This window comes from Candida oxycetoniae (assembly GCF_023343755.2).
Source record: "Candida oxycetoniae strain CBS 10844 chromosome Unknown scaffold63, whole genome shotgun sequence".
NCBI classification, from domain to species: domain Eukaryota; kingdom Fungi; phylum Ascomycota; class Pichiomycetes; order Serinales; family Debaryomycetaceae; genus Lodderomyces; species Lodderomyces oxycetoniae.
This window is the reverse complement of record NW_026055487.1, coordinates 37,256-59,639: the sequence shown is the minus strand read 5'-3', so window position 1 is coordinate 59,639 and position 22,384 is coordinate 37,256. Positions and strand designations below refer to the sequence as shown.

At 38.0% G+C, this 22,384-nt stretch overlaps 9 protein-coding genes across 9 annotated transcripts; 2 read left to right on the top strand and 7 right to left on the bottom strand. All coding sequences in view use genetic code 12, as the record gives it.

Annotated features, from left to right (window-relative positions):
* Positions 1-939: 939 nt before the first annotated feature.
* On the bottom strand, positions 940-1,452 carry KGF56_004759 (uncharacterized protein; the record flags this gene model as incomplete). The annotated part of the gene is made up of 1 exon (XM_049326230.1): positions 940-1,452. The coding sequence occupies one exon, from the start codon at positions 1,450-1,452 to the stop codon at positions 940-942; it is 513 nt and encodes a 170-aa protein (XP_049178211.1).
* Positions 1,453-2,878: 1,426 nt separating this feature from the next.
* On the top strand, positions 2,879-6,259 carry KGF56_004758 (poly(A)-specific ribonuclease; the record flags this gene model as incomplete). The annotated part of the gene is made up of 1 exon (XM_049326229.1): positions 2,879-6,259. The coding sequence occupies one exon, from the start codon at positions 2,879-2,881 to the stop codon at positions 6,257-6,259; it is 3,381 nt and encodes a 1,126-aa protein (XP_049178210.1).
* A 301-nt stretch (positions 6,260-6,560) lies between these two features.
* Positions 6,561-7,385, bottom strand: KGF56_004757 (uncharacterized protein; the record flags this gene model as incomplete). Its single annotated transcript, XM_049326228.1, has 1 exon — positions 6,561-7,385. The coding sequence occupies one exon, from the start codon at positions 7,383-7,385 to the stop codon at positions 6,561-6,563; it is 825 nt and encodes a 274-aa protein (XP_049178209.1).
* Positions 7,386-7,679: 294 nt separating this feature from the next.
* ERO1 (ER oxidoreductin) lies at positions 7,680-9,464 on the bottom strand (the record flags this gene model as incomplete). Its single annotated transcript, XM_049326227.1, has 1 exon — positions 7,680-9,464. One exon carries the CDS (start codon positions 9,462-9,464, stop codon positions 7,680-7,682), a length of 1,785 nt encoding a protein of 594 aa, XP_049178208.1.
* A 1,547-nt stretch (positions 9,465-11,011) lies between these two features.
* DBP3 (RNA-dependent ATPase) lies at positions 11,012-12,643 on the bottom strand (the record flags this gene model as incomplete). Its single annotated transcript, XM_049326226.1, has 1 exon — positions 11,012-12,643. The coding sequence occupies one exon, from the start codon at positions 12,641-12,643 to the stop codon at positions 11,012-11,014; it is 1,632 nt and encodes a 543-aa protein (XP_049178207.1).
* A 251-nt stretch (positions 12,644-12,894) lies between these two features.
* On the bottom strand, positions 12,895-14,316 carry SFU1 (Sfu1p; the record flags this gene model as incomplete). Its single annotated transcript, XM_049326225.1, has 1 exon — positions 12,895-14,316. The coding sequence occupies one exon, from the start codon at positions 14,314-14,316 to the stop codon at positions 12,895-12,897; it is 1,422 nt and encodes a 473-aa protein (XP_049178206.1).
* Positions 14,317-17,115: 2,799 nt separating this feature from the next.
* SWE1 (tyrosine protein kinase) lies at positions 17,116-20,409 on the top strand (the record flags this gene model as incomplete). Its single annotated transcript, XM_049326224.1, has 1 exon — positions 17,116-20,409. One exon carries the CDS (start codon positions 17,116-17,118, stop codon positions 20,407-20,409), a length of 3,294 nt encoding a protein of 1,097 aa, XP_049178205.1.
* Positions 20,410-20,565: 156 nt separating this feature from the next.
* Positions 20,566-21,441, bottom strand: CSI2 (Csi2p; the record flags this gene model as incomplete). The annotated part of the gene is made up of 1 exon (XM_049326222.1): positions 20,566-21,441. One exon carries the CDS (start codon positions 21,439-21,441, stop codon positions 20,566-20,568), a length of 876 nt encoding a protein of 291 aa, XP_049178204.1.
* Positions 21,442-22,070: 629 nt separating this feature from the next.
* On the bottom strand, positions 22,071-22,277 carry ATP19 (F1F0 ATP synthase subunit k; the record flags this gene model as incomplete). The annotated part of the gene is made up of 1 exon (XM_049326221.1): positions 22,071-22,277. The coding sequence occupies one exon, from the start codon at positions 22,275-22,277 to the stop codon at positions 22,071-22,073; it is 207 nt and encodes a 68-aa protein (XP_049178203.1).
* Positions 22,278-22,384: the final 107 nt, after the last annotated feature.

Sequence of the window (22,384 nt, the reverse complement as noted above, 5' to 3'; positions counted from 1 at the left end):
CTCGTTTCACTCGTCTAGTCTCTCTCTCTCCATTTACACTCTATCGACTAGACTCGTTTCACTCGTCTAGTCTCTCTCTCTCCATTTACACTCTATCGACTAGACTCGTTTCACTCGTCTAGTCTCTCTCTCTCCATTTACACTCTATCGACTAGACTCGTTTCACTCGTCTAGTCTCTCTCTCTCCATTTACACTCTATCGACTAGACTCGTTTCACTCGTCTAGTCTCTCTCTCTCCATTTACACTCTATCGACTAGACTCGTTTCACTCGTCTAGTCTCTCTCTCTCCATTTACACTCTATCGACTAGACTCATTTCACTCGTCTAGTCTCTTCGACTGGATAACAACAACACTGCAATGACAGACAGACCTTGTCACTGTAAATAAGGATGTTTTTTGGACTGCCTTAGTGGTAGCTAAGTTCAATGCATATGTAAATTCTCTTATCTTATCTAATCTTTTTTTTTCTGCTGTGGGGTTACTCATGAGGAACAATTTCTCGAATAAGGAAAAAATTACATCCGAGATGTGTTTTGGTTATGGAAATATAACAAAGGCAATAATCACAAGGGATTTCGAGCTTGCTTAAGAAGTTTACCAAGAGTGTGAGATTTGTATATTAAGATGTATAAGTCTCTCTAAACAATAAGACAAAACATTTTATTCAACACTTTGTTCAACACTTTTTATTTTCAAAGATAATATTAGCATTGGACTGAGACAAATTCCAGCCACAAATAGCGAATCAAATCACGTTGAACAAGAGATTCCAACCATCAAAGAAAGATAGCAAACAATGTTGACGCCACTATTGAAAGAAAAGCTCAACAAAGAGTTCCCTTTCACAATTTCATTTTCAAATGTCTTCTCTCTCTCTTATTAGCAAGTAAAGCGGCAACAACTCAAGAAAAACCTCTCCGAAAACCGTAACCCAATTCAGCTTTTCCGTTTTTTCTTCATTTCTCTTGACTTAACTTTCCTCATTTTATTCATTTCCAATTGCTTACCCTTGTAATTTTGAGACCTTTCATATTCATCGCCGGTTTTGAAAAGGGAAAACTCATCAAGGTCATTACCAGCAACACAAGTGTCTGACTCACGATTATCAGGCAAAATAGTATATTGATTCTGGTCGATTTTGCCTCTACTTGGAAGAGCCTTTGGAATCTGTAAATTTGCTGGTTCTTTGTTCAATCCCAATTGCGCTACTTCTGCATAAGATAACGGTGTTGTTGATATTTCCACATATTCATCATCATCCTCCGCGTCACCACCTTGTTCGCCGGCTTGTGTCGAATCCATTTTGATATTAATCAACTTGTTGTCATGGTTTTGAACATTAAAGCTCTTTGGAATGGTCTTTGGGTCAATTGGCAGCTGCTGGTGCTGTGAGCGAGAAGATTTGTTGAACCATTGTGGCAATAAATAAACAAAGGTAGACTTGAACATACCTCGTTGAAGTTTTGAAAGAGAGAGGCGGACTTGGAAATGGGAAGTGGGTCTTGAGAAGCGGACTTGGAAATGGGAAGCGGGTCTTGAGAAGCGGACTTGGAAATGGGAAGTGGGTCTTGAGAAGCGGACTTGGAAATGGGAAGTGGGTCTTGAGTGGGAGGTTAATACCAAGTGTTATATATCTAAAGTAGAAGAACGGGGGCTAATCTCTAGTGACTGCCAAAGTCCAATAATCCTTTTTTTTTTTAAGTAGATCTTTTTTAAAAGCGCTTTTTTGATAGATTACTATTCTACAAAATCTTTTTTATATTATGATAAGGTAAATTGACAGGGAATTTATAGTAAACCTTTTCCTTACCGAGACCCCGAGCTCACTAGTCCCGTGGGTCGCATCAGTGTATATTGCACATGGGTGTGAGTATGCGTGTACAAGTGACAATTCATATAAAGAATGCATAGATGAAACTCAAAACAAAATAAAACAGATAAGCAAAATAACCAATCCCCCCCCCCCTCCATGTGCATTACTACCACAGATAAAGATGGGTGAGTAAAAACTTTACTAGTTTAAGAGTCATTCTGCAATTGCGCTAACCAATTAATTTGGCTTTTTGTTTACATCGATGTTTGTGTTGATTACAGATGGTAGCGTCATACTTTATTTGAGTCATTCCTTGTTTTCCACGAGGCGGAGAGGAAGGCGTGACGTGATATGATAAGATAAGACAAGATAAGTGTCTGCCTCAAGAAAAAAAAAAAACAAGGTTTCTCGAAACAATATCAACTAGTTAAATTAACTAAAGCTTTTCCTTGTTTTTAGTAGTTGGTTGGTTACCATCACAATCATTGGCATTTCATCATCTGCTTGACTCGAGATTGGCGCTACCATGTGTTAAAGAGCAGCAGCAGCGGAAAAAAAAAAAACCAACAGAGTTGTTGTTGTTGGTTATTATTGTTGTTGTTGCTTCTTTTCCCACGGGGCCATGGCATAATAAGATAAGTGTTTGCTTAAAAAAAGAAGAAAAAAAAAAAAAAAGAAAGGGGTTTTCTCGAAACAATATCAAACCCGTGTGTTAACTAAAGCTTCCAAGCTCCTCCTTGGTTTTAGTCGCTGGTTTTCATCACAGCAATAACTCTAATCAGCTTGCACCTTGACTCGAGATTGGCGCTACCGTGTGTTAAAGAGCAGCAGCAGCAGCAGCAGCAGCAGCAGTAACAGGAGCAGCAGGAGGAGCGCGCGCGGGCGCCAGCGGAAAAAATACTCCGATGAGTTTATTTGGGGGTTTTAGATTTTGGGTTATTTATTATCATTCAATAGGGATAGGGCTGGATAGATATATATATATATATATATTAGCTAGAAGCCTTTTCTTTCTTTTAACAGAGACGCTGTTACTGTTCTTTTTTGGTTGATATCTTGGAGATGGAGGGATGGGGAGAGGTGACAAAAATCCCATTCACCGGTATAGGAAGCACCAGCCCCAGGACGGCTGTTTCTACAAAATTCGATTCGCAGCAGAATATTATCCTAGTTGGTGATGATGATGGATATGTTAGTTCCTTCATACAAACAAGTTCTCCTTTCAGCAATGAAACAAGCCCCTATACTAAATACCTAACAAATAGTCTGCATCATCCGGTTACACAGCTACTCTCTCATAGAGACGGCACGTTGGCGCTTCTGACAGATGAGGTTTCCTTCTTTAATCGACGCGGAGTACCAAAAGGTGGATTTGACGCTTTGTCATTTAAGGACGACTCATTCAAGAGTCTCAATGCAATGTCGTTCAATTGTAACTCCTTTAATGACGTGGTTGTGAGCACCAATTCTTCCTTGCTCAAGTTTGATTTAAATAAACCAAATGTCTTGACCAAATTCAATCATGAAGGTAAGATAACATTAATAAAGGAGTCCCCAAAGTTACTTGCTCTAGCAGGCACTACAGGGTCTCTTGAATTATTTGACCCAACGTCCAATGCATCCTTAAAGACGTTTTCTGCACACAATGGGTACATGTCTGATTTAGACGTAAAGGGGAACTATATCGCTAGTTGCGGCTACTCTGTAAAACCAAAAAGGTACAATTATCACCAAACGCCGGAATATTTGTGTGATCCTTTGGTCAACATCTTTGACATTCGAATGATGAAAGCAATTGCTCCGGTTGCTTTTCCGGCTGGTGTGTCATCAGTCAGGTTTCATCCTAAACTACCTAATATCTTGATCATTGCCTCTGCATTTGGCTTGATTCAGTTTGTAGATATATTTGATCAAACAAATGTGAAAGTATATCATGCAGATATGCCGTTGCCTCCTCAACAAACAGCAAAGCAACCATCCTTGTCTGATTTGCAAATAAGCGAAAACGGTGATTTCTTTCTGTTCAATGATGGTTATTCAAATATACATTTATGGTCAATTACCAACGCCGATGCAATCAGCAAAAATTTTGTGAATTTCCCGCAAAACATTGAGAAACCAGACATAACCATTGACTCTGAAACGTTTATTGATATAGATGACAACAATGTGCCGCTTTCAATAGTTGGTATGCCCTATTATAAAGAGTTGCTACTATCAAATTGGCCAGTCGATCTCAAATTCATCAAAGAGCGAGCTCGTTTACCAAATGCTATTGATTCCGACCTATTAGCCAAAGCTGATCAGGGACTTTTCAAGTACGATTCATTGAAATACGGTGCGGCAAACGTTGTGACCAATTTCTACTCCTTAACCAGTACCAAAGATTCCCAAATTCCCAAATTCCTTAGTGAAAAGAGTGATCAAGAAAAGGAGCAGAAAAAGTCTATAGAAGCACTTGAAGAAAGTGTTTTACAATGCCGAAATGAAGATGCAATTCCCAATTGTTACTCAAGATTACAAATTCAATACTCAAAGTTTGGTATTAAGGATTTTGATTTTGCATTTTACAATAGAACGGAAAAGTATTGTGGATTGGAAAATCACAGTGATAATTCCTATATAAATGCATTGTTGCAACTTTTTCGGTTTCAACCATCTTTCTATAATCAAGTGGTTAATTCATTGTCGACTGAATGGTTACCAAACGAGCCTCAAGTAATTGAAACAAATTCTGAAGGATCGTCTATACTTAACGAATTGGCGTACCTATTTGACATGATGTATAAGGCCAAGGCAAGTAATGTCAAAACAACAAACTTTAGTCAAGTTATGAATCACGATGCCAACGCGTCGAAATTGATTAATTTGAATGAATTAATGAACTTGAGTTCTCATGAAGTTAGAGAGTTGATAGTTTCATTCAACAATTATTTGTTGAACAGGCTAAACCTAGATTTCAAATCACAGTTTGATATAAAATTTGATTTGACGGAATTGACATACGAGATTCAAATTTTGGGTCGTGGTCATTCGTGTCCAGTAAACGAGAAGCAATTGGGCACCACATTGTCCCTAGATTTGATTACACCTCCAAACAATATGTTGAATAAGATGAGTATCCTAATCAATCCAAACAACCAAGATCAACCAACTAATTTTTCCAACATTCGAACAAATTTGAATATTTTGACGTACTTGGATTACTCAATGAATCAGTGTAAAACAGTTCCATGCACACAGCACTTGCATACACACCCACACACTTTGGAAATCAGAACTAGTATTATAAAACTACCACCCGTACTTGTCTTGAATGTTAATTTGACCAATGAGGAGTTTAAGCTAATAAATTGTCTCAAGAAATGGTTAGTGCCTGAAATGTATGCCTTAAAGGCAAGAAACAATCAGGGATACTCTTTTAAACCAACCAAGCCTTTATCTGGAGAATATAAGAAATATGAATTATTAGGATACGTATGTGAAATTAGTCATCAAATAGACTCATCTAGAACAGGTGGTCATAATCTAGTTTCATTTATTAAAATCCAAGGTGAATGGATCCTTTTCAATGACTACTTAGTTATTCCGATTCCTGAGGAGGAAGTGTTTAACCTAACCCACGAGTGGAAGAAACCGGTTATTGTAGTGTATCAAGAAGCTGACAAAGTTGAGACTTTTGATTATATAACTCATTTTCAAGGTAACGATTCTATATTGTATCGAGATCATTTTGCAGGCGCTGCGAGAAAGGAATACCAAAAGCAATACATTTTGTTAACCAAACAAGAAGCACCACATCCTGGCACACTCGTTGCTATCGATGCAGAATTTGTAACACTAAGACCAGAACAGTTGGAGATTAGCTATTTGGGAAGCAAGAAATTGATTAAACCAAAAGACCTATCATTGGCTCGTGTTTCCGTTTTACGTGGAGATGACGAAAGCCCATTATTTGGAAAAGCATTTATTGATGATTACATTGTACACACATCACCGATCTATGATTATCTTACAAGTTTCAGCGGTATCGAACCAATGGATTTAGATTTTTGCAAGTCTAACAAAAATTTAGTTACTTTGCAGACGGCATATCGTAAGTTATGGCTTTTGCTTAATTTGAAAGTCATTTTTGTTGGTCACGGATTGTATACAGATTTCAGAACAATCAATTTACAAGTTCCAAAAGAGCAAATTAGAGACACTGCTGATTTCTATTACATGGCAAGTTTCAAGCGACAGTTGAGTCTCAAGTTCTTGGCATTTGTCATGTTGCGAGAAAGAGTACAAAGGGGAAATCATGACTCTATTGAAGACGCTAGAACCGCCTTGTTATTGTATAAAAAGTATGTTGAGTTGAAAAAAAAAGGTGAGTTTGAGAGCAAGTTAAACTATATTTATGAAGAGGGTCATAGGCTAAAGTATAGGGTTCCTGAATCATAGGATGCAATCAAGCATTCAAGATTGCAGATTATGAGAATAAAATTTCTAAAGATAAGTAACCAAGCGCAAATGTAGTTTTTTATCTCCCAGTCTCAGGACTCTTTCCTGCATCGGGTTCTTTAGTAGCCGCTATCACTCTCTTGTAACTACTGAGTCTTTGCGTATCCACAAAAACTTTTTCCTGTAACCAAGCCCAAATATAGCGTACCCCATTAATAATTGGGATCGACAATGATAACAACAATTTTTTATAAGGTCTTTTGAAAATTGCTGCATCACCACCCCCTCCCCCATCCTACTACTAAATTACCATCAACCCGCCTGTCTTTAATTTTTTACCCAGACAGTCTATCAATCTTGCATCAGTAACACAAGAAATTATTGGCCTCTTTTGAGCCCCATTGACCGATCCGGAACCACCGCCTCCTAAGAACATCTTGACTTTTCCCACATTTTTCCAAAGTTTCAACTTTATTCTTTTATTCTTCAGTTTGGGAACATTTTCAATTTCAATTAAGCTCAAGTCGACGTTTGCTTCAATAACATCAGTTCTTGCCCAAATCTGTCCAATCATTCCATCAGGAACAGTACAAGTATACAAATTTCTCATTGTTATTGAATTGGTCAACTCCCAACCTTGCGTCACTCTTTCACTATAGAAAATTACATTTAAACTTAGCGTAAGCTCAAATGTGTTTATCATTGTTGCAAGAACGGTGTTTTGCACATCTATACTTCCTCCATCCCCAAACTGCTGATTTAGACATTTTGAAATTGGGAAATGAAGCTCCAGCCTTGAACTTTTGCCATTGGTTCCAACATGGATCCAGTCTGGTATATGTTTCTTACCAATTTTATGCAAATTTTGTAGTCGTAATTTCGACTTGTGTATGATTAATGATGGCGTGTTTTTAAGCTTGTATATTCTATCGGTATTATAGCGTAAATCTTTGTAATTTATCGCTTCTAACGAGTCAACTTGTACTATATTCGACCCAAGAAGGTGAAAATCGTCTTCATTGTTGTCCATCAATGCAAACAGCGTATCTGCCGCTGGAGATTCATGGTCTGCTTCTATTACAAGTACTTGAAGTGCTATGATTAGAATAAATAAATATACATGCATACACCTCACCACGGGAGTACTAGCATGTTTGGAGTAGTGAAAATGACACAGCGGAAGCGTTCGGTCGTAAAACCATATGCTTGCAAGCGACTCGTATCAATGAATCTCCGTCAAACAACTTACACAAGGGTTCATATCATAAAAGTAAAAAATCAAAATCAAAATCAAAATCAAAAAAAAGTACCAACTACATTTTTTTTTTTCTATCTATTAGCAAATGAAGTTCTTTATTAGAAGAAACAATTTAGTTTTTATATAGCAAAAGTCTGTCTGTATGTATGATAAGGGGAGGGGCTATGATTTGATGAGCCTGTGGTACTCTTCAGCTTCTACGTCAACTGCACTCTTGTATTCGTAAACTTGAGGTTTCCCAATTAATTGGTTCCACCACTGGTTTAATTGAGCAATAGAGAATTTACCCATAATAACGGGAAACTGCTTATAACTACCAAGAACAAACTTTAATGCTTCAAACACTTCCAGGAAAGCTAATCGAAACTCTTGGGTAAATGTCCGGTCTTTTGCTGGAATTTTGTAGAGATCCTCAAGTGACTGTTTGTTTGGTGTTTTATGTTCTTCGTGAGACCTGGATTTATGATCCAGGTGCGATTTAGATTTGGATTTGGATGCTGGTGCTGGTGCTGGTTCAGATGCAGGCGCAGATGCAGGCGCAGGAGACTGGATAAAAGGGAAATGAAAGCCTCCGTTGCTATTGTTTTGCGAGTTTAGTGAGTCGTAATTTCCAGGTTGAGCAATTCCATCAGCAACATCTTTCAAATGTTGTAAATACATCTTTTTGAAGTTATTGATGGAAGCAATGGATTTGGAAAGTCGGTCCAATGTATTGATCAATGCAACAATTTCAATTCTTCTGAATTTCAAATTGTCGTAGTCATCTTCAAAAAGAATCTTTAATGCTGTTCCGTAGCCAATAGTCTGTATCTTACCCCACATTCTGCACCTGTCACATCCGACACAGTCCATTATTGCCGAAATGTTTTTAAATCTTGCTCTAAATTCGTTTTTCAAATTAGGGTCCTTTTTCAGATCAAACAAAGTTGAGGTGTTGAACATTGTATTTGATCCCAATGCGGGAATGATATCCTCCAACAATAACTCATCGTAAACATCAACACTCTCTGTATCATTATTGGCTAGTAAATGTTCCTTTTGAGCTGGAGTAATATCATCGTATCCGGATTGAATGAATTCCCTCAAAGGCAAAACATCTTTCAATTTGACCAATGCTTGAGAAACCAAAGCAAAATTGAAATAAATATTAGATAATCGGTCGTTAAACTTACCAACTCTTTGCATAAACACATCCAAGTTTGGATAAAACTCACCAGTTACCGAGTCCAAATACTCATTAGACAAATGTACAGCAATGGATGCGTGCATTCCACTAACTAATCGGTAAAACAAATTCTTTTCACGGCATTTTTCCTTCTTTTGATTTGGTTCCATTGACATTGGATTTGTATTTGGGAAACAGTTTTCTGAGTAAATTGCTTTCCAAACATCAAAACTTTGGTTTCCACCATATCCAGTAAATCTTTCTGGGTTGTTCAACAAATTCACATGTACACATGTGTGTCCATCGTCTATGTGAGTATAATCCAAATCTTCACAAGTTGCAATCTTTTCGGTTTCAATTGAGTTTTGAACCGAGGCAGTTGAGTCTGGTAACTTGATTTTACCCAATTTCATGGGTTTCAAATTTTCATTAGTGACTTGACTCCAATTGAAATCTTCCAATACTTCGACTGCGCAGTTTTCAGTGGCGCAAAAGTGTTGTGCGTCCCAGAATTTACACTGTTTGTCCAAATCAACCTTGAAATAACGGAAATACGATGTCTTGACTAGATCAGCCAAGGAGGGGCGTATTTCTTTGTTTAGCTTGTCGATATAGGAAAAAGTAGTATTACATGTTGAAGTGATGATTTGTGAGCAAAACTCGGGCGAGTCAAAGGCATTAAATTGTTGTTTCGGAAGTATATGGCGGTTGGATGAGGATTCACTAGCTGAAATGGCGAAAACGCAGCTAATTAGTAGTATTATGAAGCCAAATATGTGCATTATTTTTTGCTTTTTTTGCTTTTATAGAACAAGAAGGCAAGGGGGAGTTATAAATGGTACTGAGAAGGTCAATATTCTTCTCGCCAGCTGTAGTAAATAAATAACACTTGAACCTTTTCTAACTACAAGCTCTCTAGTAGATTTTCCTTTTTCCAACTACAAGCTCTTTAGATTTTCCTTCTTCTACTTTATCTATAGAAACTAATTTTTCACCTTTTTATTGATGATGAGACAAATTTATTCATTTTTATTTTTATTTTTCTTGGAAAAAAAACCGTTTTTTTCCGCTGCTTAATAAAGCGCGCACTTGCTTTTATCAGATGTCATGGAAGGTGAAGGTGAAGAAAAGAAAAGAGAAGCAAAACAAAGCGAAAAAAAAACCTTTCAAAAGGGGACATGTGGCATAAATTTTAGTTTACAATGTCGCGAGTTTTAGTTTAATGTCGCAAATCCCAATTTGAAAGGGGTATACAATACAACTTTACTACTAAACTTTTAGATTAATTTAGATTAATTTCTTATTACTAATCTAGTTGCTTTATAGCTAATTGAACACGTAATTCAAAAAAGGGGCTGATTAACGCGTGATTTTGGATACAACGATTCCACTAGGGAGCGAAGCGAGCTAGTGCAGCAGCACTTTGTATAACACTAGAGCGACACTAGAGCGACACTAGAGCGACACTAGAGAGCAAAGCGAGCTAGTGGTGCAATACTTTGTATAACACTAGAGCGACACTAGAGAGCAAAGCGAGCTAGTGGAGCAGCCCTTTGAATAACACTAGAGCGACACTAGGTCGCTTTGCTCTCTAGTGGAGCAGCACTTTGTAGTGTAGAATGACATAGAATGACAGCTAAAAATGACAGCTAAAAATAACGTAAAATTACAGCCCATAAAAAATAATAGTGTAGAATTGACGGCTTTAGAGATACGATATTTTTATCAAGTGTAAATAATTTAGTCCTCTAAGCCTGGACTTGGAGAAAAAAAGACAGGGTGTTCACAAGTTTGTGTGTTTACAATTCGGATCTACTCTAGTGTCGGTGGCAGCTAGTGTCAATAGTGTCGGTAGCAGGTAGTGTCGTTGGGGTGTTCTCAAGTCCTACTTATATTGTCAATTAGTAATTACTCGGTACTTTTCTCTATACATTCTCCAGCACTGTCGTGGAAGAAATAGTGTTGGTGGCAGCTAGTGTCGATAGTGTTGGTGGCAGCTAGTGTCGATAGTGTCGGTGGCAGCTAGTGTCGATAGTGTTGGTGGCAGCTAGTGTCGATAGTGTCGGTGGCAGCTAGTGTCGATAGTGTTGGTGGCAGCTAGTGTCGATAGTGTCGGTGGCAGCTAGTGTCGATAGTGTTGGTGGCAGCTAGTGTCGATAGTGTCGGTGGCAGCTAGTGTCGATAGTGTTGGTGGCAGCTAGTGTCGATAGTGTCGGTGGCAGCTAGTGTCGATAGTGTTGGAGGCAGCTAGTGTCGATAGTGTTGGAGGCATCTAGAGTTGCGTCACTATCTCGCTTCGCTCGATAGTATCGATAGTGTCGTAGGGTTCTTAGTCAAATTTGATCTTTTTTGCCGTTTTACTCATATCGACATCCTTGTAAAATGCGCCATAAACAGAATGTGCCTTTTTTTTCGTATGACCACCAAATTTCAATAAAGCTTCTGGAACAGGTTGGTTGGCTCCTCGTAAGATATTACACAAGGCACCACTCAAATGTTTCTCGTCTTCAGTAAAAAACGTATGTGCTATACCTGTTTTACCTGCTCTTCCTGTTCTACCAATTCGGTGAACATAATCCTCAACCGTCAAGGGAAATGTCAAATTAATCACATATTTGACATTGGGTATATCCAAACCTCTCGCCGCTACATCCGTCGCTAGCAACAAGTTGCATTCGCCTGTCTTGAATGAATTCAATGCTTGTGTACGTTGCTGTTGCGACAAATCTCCGTGAATAGCTGCAACGGTAAATCTGTTGCGCTTGAGCAAATTTTCAATCCGTGTTGCTTCCTTTTTGTACAATGCAAATACCAAAATCTTGTTATCTTGATGATTTGCATCTTGATATTTGTGAAGCAAAGAAATCAATTTCCTCTCCTTGTCAAACTTATCATCCAAAACTTCAACAATTTGGGTAATTTTTTTATTGGCGCTTAATTCATCCCTGTCACCAATAGTGATCTTAACCGGTTCATTCATGAAATTGTTAGCTAATTCTCGAACTTCTTTGGGCCATGTAGCAGTAAACATCAATGTTTGTCTACCAGCGGACTTTGTCGATCCAAGAATTCTCTTTATATCCTCTTCAAACCCTTTCTCTAACATACGATCGGCTTCATCGAGAACTAAATATGTAACCAGACTCAAATCTATAGCCCCATCATTAATCAAATCAACTAATCTACCTGGTGTTGCAACTACTACGTTTGCGCCTTTTCTAAGCTTTTTAATTTGATCATCTTTAGAAACACCTCCATATATGGCAACACATGATATATCAACTCCTTTCGTTATATCTTGTAAATTGTCGTAGATTTGCAAGGCTAATTCTCGTGTCGGCGATATACACAAGACGCTCAAATCTTGATTTTGCGTACGAACAATGTTATTAATTGCAGGAACTCCAAATGCAAATGTCTTTCCCGAACCTGTTTCTGCTACTCCAATTACATCTTTACCATCAAGAAGAAAAGGCCAAGATACGGATTGAATCGGTGTTGGTTTAGAAAATTTGGAAAGATTGCAAGAAACTTTGGGTTCAAGTTGAATTTGTTCAAAGGATATTATTGGTCTGTAATTGAGATTTTGGGGATCTTCGATTGATACCTCATTCTGTGATAAAAATTCATCTATATCTGATTGGGAAAGATTGGACAATTTAGTTGATTGTATATATCCTGATGATAAGGCGGAGTCCGCTGTTAGCAGAGCACTTTCAACTGTCTTTTCGGACTTTTGCTTCTTCTCCTTGCTGCTGTTTCTCTTCTCCTCTTCCTTTTCCTTCTTCTTCTTCTTCTCCTTCTTCTTCTCCTTCTCCTTCTCCTTCTTCTCCTTCTTCTTTTCCTTCTTCTCCTTCTCTTTCTTCTTCTCTTTCTTGTCTTGTTTCTTTTGCAATTTTAATTTATGCTTCTCCAGTAATTCACCATCTTCATCATGTTTTCTCTTCCCTGTCAATCCCATCTTGTCTCTATAGAATCAAGCTCAAGGTTTCTACACTTAAGGTTATGTTTTTTTTCTTTTCATTTTTTTTTTTAAAGTTTTTTTAACTCATCGCAAAAAGCCTCACCATTTCCAAAATAGGGAAACATAAAATTAACATATATATTCATCTTAATCTACTTAGATGGCATGTTAAATCTTACTAGCGACTAAAAATAAAAAGGGTCTACAAGTTGAAACTTTTTAGTTCTCTTTCTCTTTTTATTTATGCTTCAACCGTTAAGTAACCCTCCTATAGTCAAGGCTTTTTTGTTTCCTTTTGGTTTGCTATCTTCGCTATTAGAGCTCGGCAGTTTCAATGTTAATGCTGTAGTAGATCTCTCACTATCTTCGTGATCAATATTTGATCGTCTATTTTCAACTCTATAAGTTGCCGTAAAATCAATGGCTATTGGTTTTGAGAACTTTTTCGTCTGTGTGTCGCATTTTATATAAGCGGAGTCTGAATGGATTGGAGGCAATGTAGTTCCCAGATAACAATTAATTGGAGGGATGTTGATTTTGACTTGAGGCGGTGACGGGTACAAGCTTTGTGTGTTTGGTAAAGGTTGATAATTTTGAGCTAGTGGCATGGGAGGAGGAGGAAAAGAAGAAGGAGGAGCTACTGCTGCTGTCGCAGGTGGTGGTGGTCCTGGAACTGGTCCTGGCCCATTTGGAAGACGACCACTACCGTTATATCTTGGATACATTGATGGTGAAGGGGTCGACAAATGCATATTGGTACCGATGGCTGGTCTGTTGAAGGGAAGAGGATAATAAATAGGTGGAAGTATATTCATATTTGGTGAACTTGACAACAGATTAGGTGAGGGTTTAACCAGAGAGGCAACTGCCATATTTCCTTGTTGGTTCGGAGTACTCGAGGTGCAAGTGTGCGAAGATATTGTCGATTTTTTTGCAACTTTTGTTTCCTTAGTGGACTTACTTTCAGGTATGTTTCTTTTACGCCTCTTTATTGTAGCACGTTTCATTTTTATTGGTCGATGAGAGCCATGTAGTCTGTAGAACAACCCACAAGCATTGCATATTGTATTTCCGGCGTCGTCTCTTCTCCATAACGGTGTTATAGTTGTATCGCAATTATAGCATGCAATAGCGAGGGAATTCTCGTAGTCGTTTTGTTCTCCGCTCCCGCTACCGCTGCCACTTTGCTTACTTTCTGACGATAGCGATTTGATGTGAGTCGAATCAGTATTTTTCAATTCATGTGTGCCTGGTTTCTCTAATGCATGTTTTGCAACAACTCGGTTATTGTAAGCAGGACATCCTTTACAAGCGGCGGAGCCTCCTGTACCATTACACCGTCCGTCACCTTTACATGACCCTTCTTGTTCCTTAGCTATTGGTATTGTATTTGGCGGTCTCTTTAAGTTTACGGGTCGATGGGAGTTATTAGATTTCAAATACAAGCCGCAAGCATTACATATTGATGTTCCATCTGGAGCTCTTCTCCAAAGTGGAGTTTTCGTTGTGCCACAATTTGAACATTGTTGTCCATCGTCTGTCGTTAAATTCAGACTTTTTGGTGATATTGAGCCGCTTCCTCGGACTCGAGTCTCTTCAGTATTTGGAGTTGGACTTGTTGAGATATTGGAGCTCGAGATCACCTTGTCTTCAGTATGTTTTTTTGACATTGCTCTTACTAGCGTATAATGCAGTACATAAAAGGAAAAAAAAGGAAAGGTATTTCTTAGTATGTGCCGATATAATCTGAAAAGGAAAGGTGGTTCGTAGTATGAGCCGATGTAATCTGGAAAAGAAGAATCTCGAGTTGGTTTAAATGGTTGTTAATGATGCTGGAATTGTAATCCTTTAAAAAAACCTTTTTCAAATGGAAAAATCCGAGTACACTGATTCCAACTTTAATAAGGTGCCTTTTTTTTTTTATCGGTAATACTACCGTTAAGTATTAATTTTATCGCTATAATTAAATGCCTAATGGATAATTTTTTTTTCGTTTTTTATAAGGTGTGTTTTATGTGGTGGCGTGTGGCGTGTGTGCTTATACTAGTACATATATGAGTGTGCTATGAAACTACATTTATTTTAAGATCAACATTAAAAGTGTATAAGTGAAAAATCTCAAAAAAGAAAATACAGAGACTACTCTCACTTGTCGCTACTAAGTGACATCCCGTGTGTAGAGGAGCAGTAGAGGAGAGGAGAAGGGGGGGAGAGGAGCATGTTGAATCATTCCATTGGATCCTACGATTGTAAGAGAGGTTAAAACTTTTATGTTACCTATTCGTAAGCTGCTAACAAATCACGTATTTTTTGTTTTCTCAATGTATTCTTTTTTACTAAGGCATTGTATGTCGCCTTTTCTTATTTATCTGATTTCATTTTTTTTATCTGATTGAAGATCTATGATTTTAATTTGACCAATTAAAACCGTTGGATTTGTAATTACCATCAACACTATCGAGCGGAGCGAGATAGTGGATCACTCTACAGATACTACTCTACAGATACTACTCTACCGATACTACTCTACCGATACTACTCTACAGATACTACTCTACCGATACTACTCTACACTACTTTACTCTATTCTACTTGATAGTTATATAGTCACATTGCCATATCGGTCATCTGTATTAGATATCATTTCTCAAAGGCTCAAAGGCTCAAAGGCTCAAAGGCTCAAAGGCTCATTCTAGTTACATTGTCACATTGCCATCTCTATCATCTGTACTAGATTTATTATTTCTACTATTTGTCGTATTACCCATTTAGTTTCGATACTTATGAGTCTACTGTAATAACAACTCTACTTTTGGGTCTACTGTAATAACAACTCTACTTTTGAGTCTATTTTTTAGCTATTTTTATTAATCTACATTTCTCTTCTTCTTTCTATACTTCATCTACTCTAGTCTCGGCTTCGCTAGTGTCGGTGGCAGCTGTGCTCCACTATCGCGCTCTGCTTGGTAGAGACGATAGTGTCTGTAGCAGCTAGTGTGCTCCACTATCTCGCTCTGCTCGGTAGAGACGATAGTGTCGACAGTCTCGGCTTCACTAATCTCGGCTACTCTAGTCACACCCCTTCCTCTATACTCATATACTTCCCAATTTAGATATCTACTCTCTCTACACTAATATGCTTCCCAATTGAAAAGTCTACATCTCCCATATCTCTACACTGATATACTTGCTCCACTATCTCGCTTTGCTCGATAATTCTTTCAATTCAATTGGCAGTGAAACCAGTAACATATTATCATAATGCTGTTCATAGAGGACACATACTCTCAAGGGGCTACCTACACTTGTTTACTACCCAAGGGTATATCATATTACACCCATGTTTAAATCTCGCCCAGATAGTTTAAAACTCCCCTCTCTATAAACCTAGTTGCTCCATGCAAGTGCCCCCATACTACAACCTCTCCATGCTAAATCTCTTTCTGTATTAAAGTCAAATCTCTTTCCATTTCAATCTTCTCTAATCGTGCTTTTTCGCTCGATAGTGTCGATCGCTCTGCTCGGTTTTGGTCAAATTGGTGCAAAAAAGAAGACTGGACGAGTGAAACGAGTCAAGTCGATAGAAAGAGTAGAGATAGACTATCGAGCAAAGCGAGATAGTCTATGGAAAGAGTAGTATAGACTATCGAGCAAAGCGAGATAGTCTATGGAAAGAGTAAACAGAAAGACTAGATAGAAAGAGTAAATAGAGAGAGTAGATAGAGAGAGTAGTATAGACTATCTCGCTTTCCTCGATAGTCTGTAGAGAGAGTAGTATAGACTATCTCGATTTGCTTGATAGTCCACTACCAGCCTCGCATTTCCAGTACTAAACTAAAACCTCTGTGAGTAGAGATAGCTTATAGAGAAAAGAGAGATAGTCTAGAGAAAAGAGAATAGATATAGACTATAAATTGCTTGGGGTTTTGTTTTAGTTTAATACCGGAAATGCGAGGCTTGGTACCTTTTATTTTACCTTGCGATTAAAATGACACCTCAGTCTAAATTATAACCCGCTATTCACTATTCATGTTCTCCCATCCCCCTCTTCCATATGGAAAGAGTAGAGATAGACTATCGAGCAAAGCGAAATAGTCTATAGAAAGAGTAAACAATGAGTGTAGAGTGTAGACAATGAGTGTAGACAATGAGTGGAGACAATAAGTGTAAAGATATAGAGTAGAGATATAGAGTAGAGATATAGAGTAGAGACATAGAGAGTGTAGTTGATAGGCTATCAATCGATCATCCACCCCCCAATTTCCTACCCCTTATTCGTACGCCATACAAAAATAAGGCGCGCCTGATAAAATTTCGAGGCCATCAAAATATAAACAATGAAAAATTGATTAGGAAAAATAAAGTCAAAACAAATATTGAGGTACAATTTAGTTGCCCATATTTCATTCAGCACACCAGGTTTAAGCAAACCCATCTCTACTCTATTACTGAAAGAGAGGGAGTGTGTAATGAAGAATTTTCGATCCTTCACAGGGGACCGCCAACCCCGTCCTGGATATGCTGGTGGTAATGAGAACCAAACAAGAGCAATAGATACCCCAAAGTGTAAAAGAGGCAAGGGCTCCCATACGGACCAAGCAACCTCGTCGCCGCGTCGTCATAACCAACCAATACTGGAGAAGAAACTTCATTCTCAGCAGGCTCCTTACTTGCAGCAATTGGAATACTATACCAATCACCATTTTTCTCGGTCTTTTAACAGCTTGATTTTGGATGACAATAACCAACCCAATGAGCTCAATAACAATAACAATAACAAAAAATCGATTAACAAGTCTCCTCCGTTTAATGTAAAGAAAGACCTAAACAATGACAATATTGACACGTTTCTTGATGAAACTGATGCATCAAATGACACCGATGTGGATGATGATGATGATGATAATGATGATAATGATGATGATGATGACTTTGATGATTATAACGACGATAACGACTACAATGAAAATGATGAAGATGTGTTGAAAGTGAAAAAACAGGAAACTATCCTAAGGGAAGACCTACCGCATGAGAAAACCAAATCTCTTTATAATAGCACCACCTCAAGCACTAGGCACCGACAGAGACCATCTTTAGATGTGGATTCCTCCAGCTCTACAATAAGATTGCCAAGCAACTCACAAAGTTCTATAAAAAGGTCTTCAAAATTCCTCAACCTCTCAATAGAATCGAGTTTACGAACTATAGATGGTGACAAAATGCCTGACGAGATAGATAATATAAATCTAAATGAAATCGACGTGCAAGAAATGATTGATTATTCATCGCCAGTTGTACACGTTTCGAAAAAGACCCCTGCTTCGGTTAATGTAGGACAGTTCAAGCGACCGCACAAACTTGTCAGCCAGTCTCCATCACCGTCACCTCACAAAAGCCGATCTTCTCCTTCACAAACAACCTTATATTCACCTTCCAATCTAGGGCACCGCATGAGTCGCAAAAGCTTCAAGTTTTATCAAGGTAATGACTCAATCCGATCGCCATACAAATACCCAGAAGTACCATCAAATGGATTTGGCTCTCGAATGTTTGGACAAGCCAATAAGTTGAGAAAAACTCACATACCTGATAGTGAAGGTACCGGGTTCAACAGATCGCATAATGAAGAATACTCTGATGTGGTGATGGCAGAAAAAGAATACGACAATATTGATGTTGACGTTGATGTTGATATAGAGAGCCCGTCAAAGAATCGAAAACTTTCCACCTTGGGTGAGTCATTGACTAAATTGTATAATGGCTCATCTCCAAGTTTGAACACGAGAAGCAATAATGGCGGACTACAACGGCCGTCTGCTTCGGCTCCAGTGAATGCTTCAGAAACACCATTTGACGATAAAGAAAATAGCGCATCCTACAAATCAGTTAGACCACTCCAAACAGCATTTACCTCGAGTGGGTTGATGAAGAAAAGCAGTGCGTTTAGTAAGATATCAGATAGAATGCTACCGCCAGATACTCCTATGAAGAGAAACCCTTTAACAATGATAAACACCAATAAACCTTTGCATCCTCATTTCGATGAGCTGTTTGGCAAAATTGTGAGCCATGCACCTGAACACAACGAAACAGATCATTCCATCGAATTAGGAAGAGATGTGCCTATTGTGGAATATGACGACACTAGCGTTAGTAATAGCTCAATTCAAAATCATAGCTATTTTAAGCAGGCACCAACGCCAACTGAATCAAAGGGAGACAGTAAAGGAAGTGCGCACCATGATGTGGAGGTCATATTTACTTCAAGCTTTGAATTGGATGGTGATGAGCCATTGATACCAGAAACGCCGACAAAGCAGCCCTTCTCCATTATGCAACAGTCATCGTTGTCATCAGCCAAAGTGGGCGGTAAACCAAATTGGAAAATCAATATACTAAATGGCAACAAGTTTTTGTTGAAAAAAGGGGATCATGGACCTTCCACGCCAATTGATCTGGTTTTTGAAAGAGATATGGATTTAGACGCTAACCATCCACCACAAGCCACTCAATTGGCAACATTGAATGAAGATGATCAAATACTGTTTTTCCATCGCCAGCAGCAAGTTTATCCAAACAAGATTGACGAGCACTTGGTGAACAAGTTTGGAATGAGAAACCTTAAATATATCGGCCAAGGAGAGTTTAGTATAGCATTTGAGTGTATTTTTAATGAGGAAAAATTTGCCATCAAGAGGACTAAGAAACCAGTAATTGGGAAGCTTGAGAAAAAAGCAATATTGCGAGAAATTGATGCTTTGAGGTCACTCAATGCTATCAAAGAAAGTGATACAGAAAATATGAAAGAAGAAGAAGAAGGCAAGGAGTATTTAGTATATTTCATTGAAGCTTGGGACTTTAACGATTACTATTACATCATGACTGAGTTCTGCGAGGGTGGTAACTTGTTTGATTTTTTGGAAGAAAACAAACACTATAAGATTGATGAGTTTAGAATATGGAAGATAATGATAGAGCTACTAAATGGATTGAAATTTATTCACCTGAGAAACTACTTGCATTTGGATTTGAAACCTTCAAATATATTCATCACATTTGAAGGTAATTTGAAAATTGGTGATTTTGGATTGGCAACGAAATTGCCAATTACTGAAAAGGATTTCGATCTTGAGGGAGATAGAAACTACATTGCTCCTGAATTAATTAATGATAAGATTTATACTCCATTCGCTGACATCTTCAGTCTTGGCTTGATTATTTTGGAGATTGCCGCAAATATAATATTGCCTGATAATGGTACACCATGGAGGAAATTGAGAAGCGGCGACTTGAGCGATGCGGGCCAATTATCAAGTGATAACATATCGATGTTCTTACAACATAAACCAGAAATGAGCAGTTCTTTAAGTACAAATTTTAGCTCTTCGGGAAACTCGTTATCGCTCAATCCTCCTGTGAAAACGAAAACAGCGACCATGACAAGCTCCACTTCCACCACCACCACCACCACAGCGGCAGCATTGGCATCGGCATCAACCCAAGAAATCAGTGACTCATCGTCTAAGTTAAAAATTAGAGAATTGGTACCTCCGTGGGCGCCTATGTTTTTAGTCGATGGTGATTTGAAAGTTTTAGACCGTTTAGTGAACAGAATGTTAAAGCCAAAACCTTTTGATCGACCTAGTGCTAGCTGCATTTTAGAGATGGAAGAGTGTATGATTGTTGAGAGTAGGCGCAAATGCGGCGCCACGATTTTTGAAGGTGAATTTGGAAGCCCTCCAGACGATGAACAGCAGTTTTGAAACATTCAGCTGTTGAGGTTGTTGAGTCTTTTAGAAAAAATGTGTATTTATTAATGAAAACCATGAATAACGTAGAATGAGAAAAGAGTAAAACATTACAAAACTTTTTTTGGTCTATGCTCTATTGAACAAATGGTGTTTACAACTTAACTATTTTCACTCTTTGAATAATGCATCATTTGACAAAGGGTCCTGTGTCAATACCTGACTTCTCTTTTTTAATTTCCTCTTTAGAGAAGCATCGGCTCTACTTCTGGCTTGTTCAGCTGCTTTTTGTTTAACTTGAGCTCTAACAAAGTTGGGTGATACATACTCTTTGTTCTCGTATATCTTGGGACCTCCAAATGAACCCTCCAAGATTGTGATCAATGTCAATACCAAACGCGGTCCAATTTCCACCAAACTCAACCCGTCTGTATCAACCTCTTTTGTATTGTCGTCATCTTCTTTAGTTTCTAATGTTTCGCTGATCTGGTAATTTCTAATCCATATTTTTCCATCAACTATGGAGAAAGTCATTACATGATCTGTAAATGGCTTTGATTTTCTTGCATTTGGAGGCACACCAAACGTTTGGGTAAACATCTCCTTTAATAATCTAAAATGGTCATTGGATTCAAACAGTTTGTCAAAACTCAATATTGGCCTTGAACCTTTCAAACAATTACCAATAAAGTTTAACTCATCTAAAGTGTGTAAATTTTGAATATGGAATTTTAAAGTTGGTCCATTTGGCGGTTTTGAGATCCAAAGATACAAGTCTTGGTGCTTTCTACATTCAAAAAAGAATATGTTATTACAATTGTACAAGTCTGCAACTTCATTTAACTGGTACAAATTCTTCTTAGTATCGAATTTGGGTTCTTTTCTGGCATGAGGTAAAAGGTTTAACAAATCTTGTATCAAATGACGATGTCTATATGTAATACCTCGAGACGAAATAACTAAAAGTCTTTGCCTGTTAATGTGCTTGGATTTATCCAGAGACTCCTTCAGCTGTTTCGACTGTAGTGCTTTGTATATGGCCGACATGGCTTTAAATGATATAGGGAAAGATTAAAGATGATAGTTTATAAAAACAAAGAAGTTCTGAATAATTTTTCGCTAAGGAGATGAGATGAGCCTTACACAAAAATGAACACTGAAAAATTCCACACCAACTCAAACTGAGCTACGGGAGAGGAAAAGACAAGAAAAGACAAGAAAAGAGAAGGAGGAAAATGGAGGAACATTCTAGCCATTCTACTGAGGAAGATATAAAGGCAAAGATAGGTAGAGGTAAAAAAAAAAACAAAAAAAAACACTCTTCTCTCAATCCCCCACTTTTCTCGACGTTTCTTGGTGAGAAATGGAAGTCTCTTTGGTAACCTACCAATTTTCCTTCCATTCGCAAAATGAAAACGTAGGTAACCTACGTAGATTCTTTGGTTGAATAATTAATGCGTTTATTCAAGTGTCTCAGCTATAAACAATCATTTTTCTACTTTTCAAGAATCAGGCTTCTATCCATCGTTGACGATATTTTTTTCCAACTATAATATATGGTATAGACAAGTGCTAGTGCTAGTGCTAGCACTACAACTTGTGCTTTTCTTGTGTTTTTTTGGTGTAGACAAGTGCTAGTGCTAGTGCTAGTGCTAGTGCTAGTGCTACTACTACTACTAGTGCTTTTCTTCTGTTTTTTGGTGTTTTTCTAACCATGCCTTAACAAACTTTTCCTCTTGAGGCGAAGATGCGTTAATTGATGGGTGTGCTGGTTTAACCTTCCATGGTTTTGGCATAACTAATAGTACCACAGCTCCCAAAGTTGCAAGAGCTAGTTGATGTGGTTGAACAGTTTTGCCCATTATTTGATAAGCTGCACCCATTTTCGTGTTTTGTATTTCGTATACTTCAAATATTTATTCAATCACCTTCTAGAGATACTGAAAAATTGGAGAAAAGTGAAAAGGTCTTGAATCTCTTCTCGTTGTGA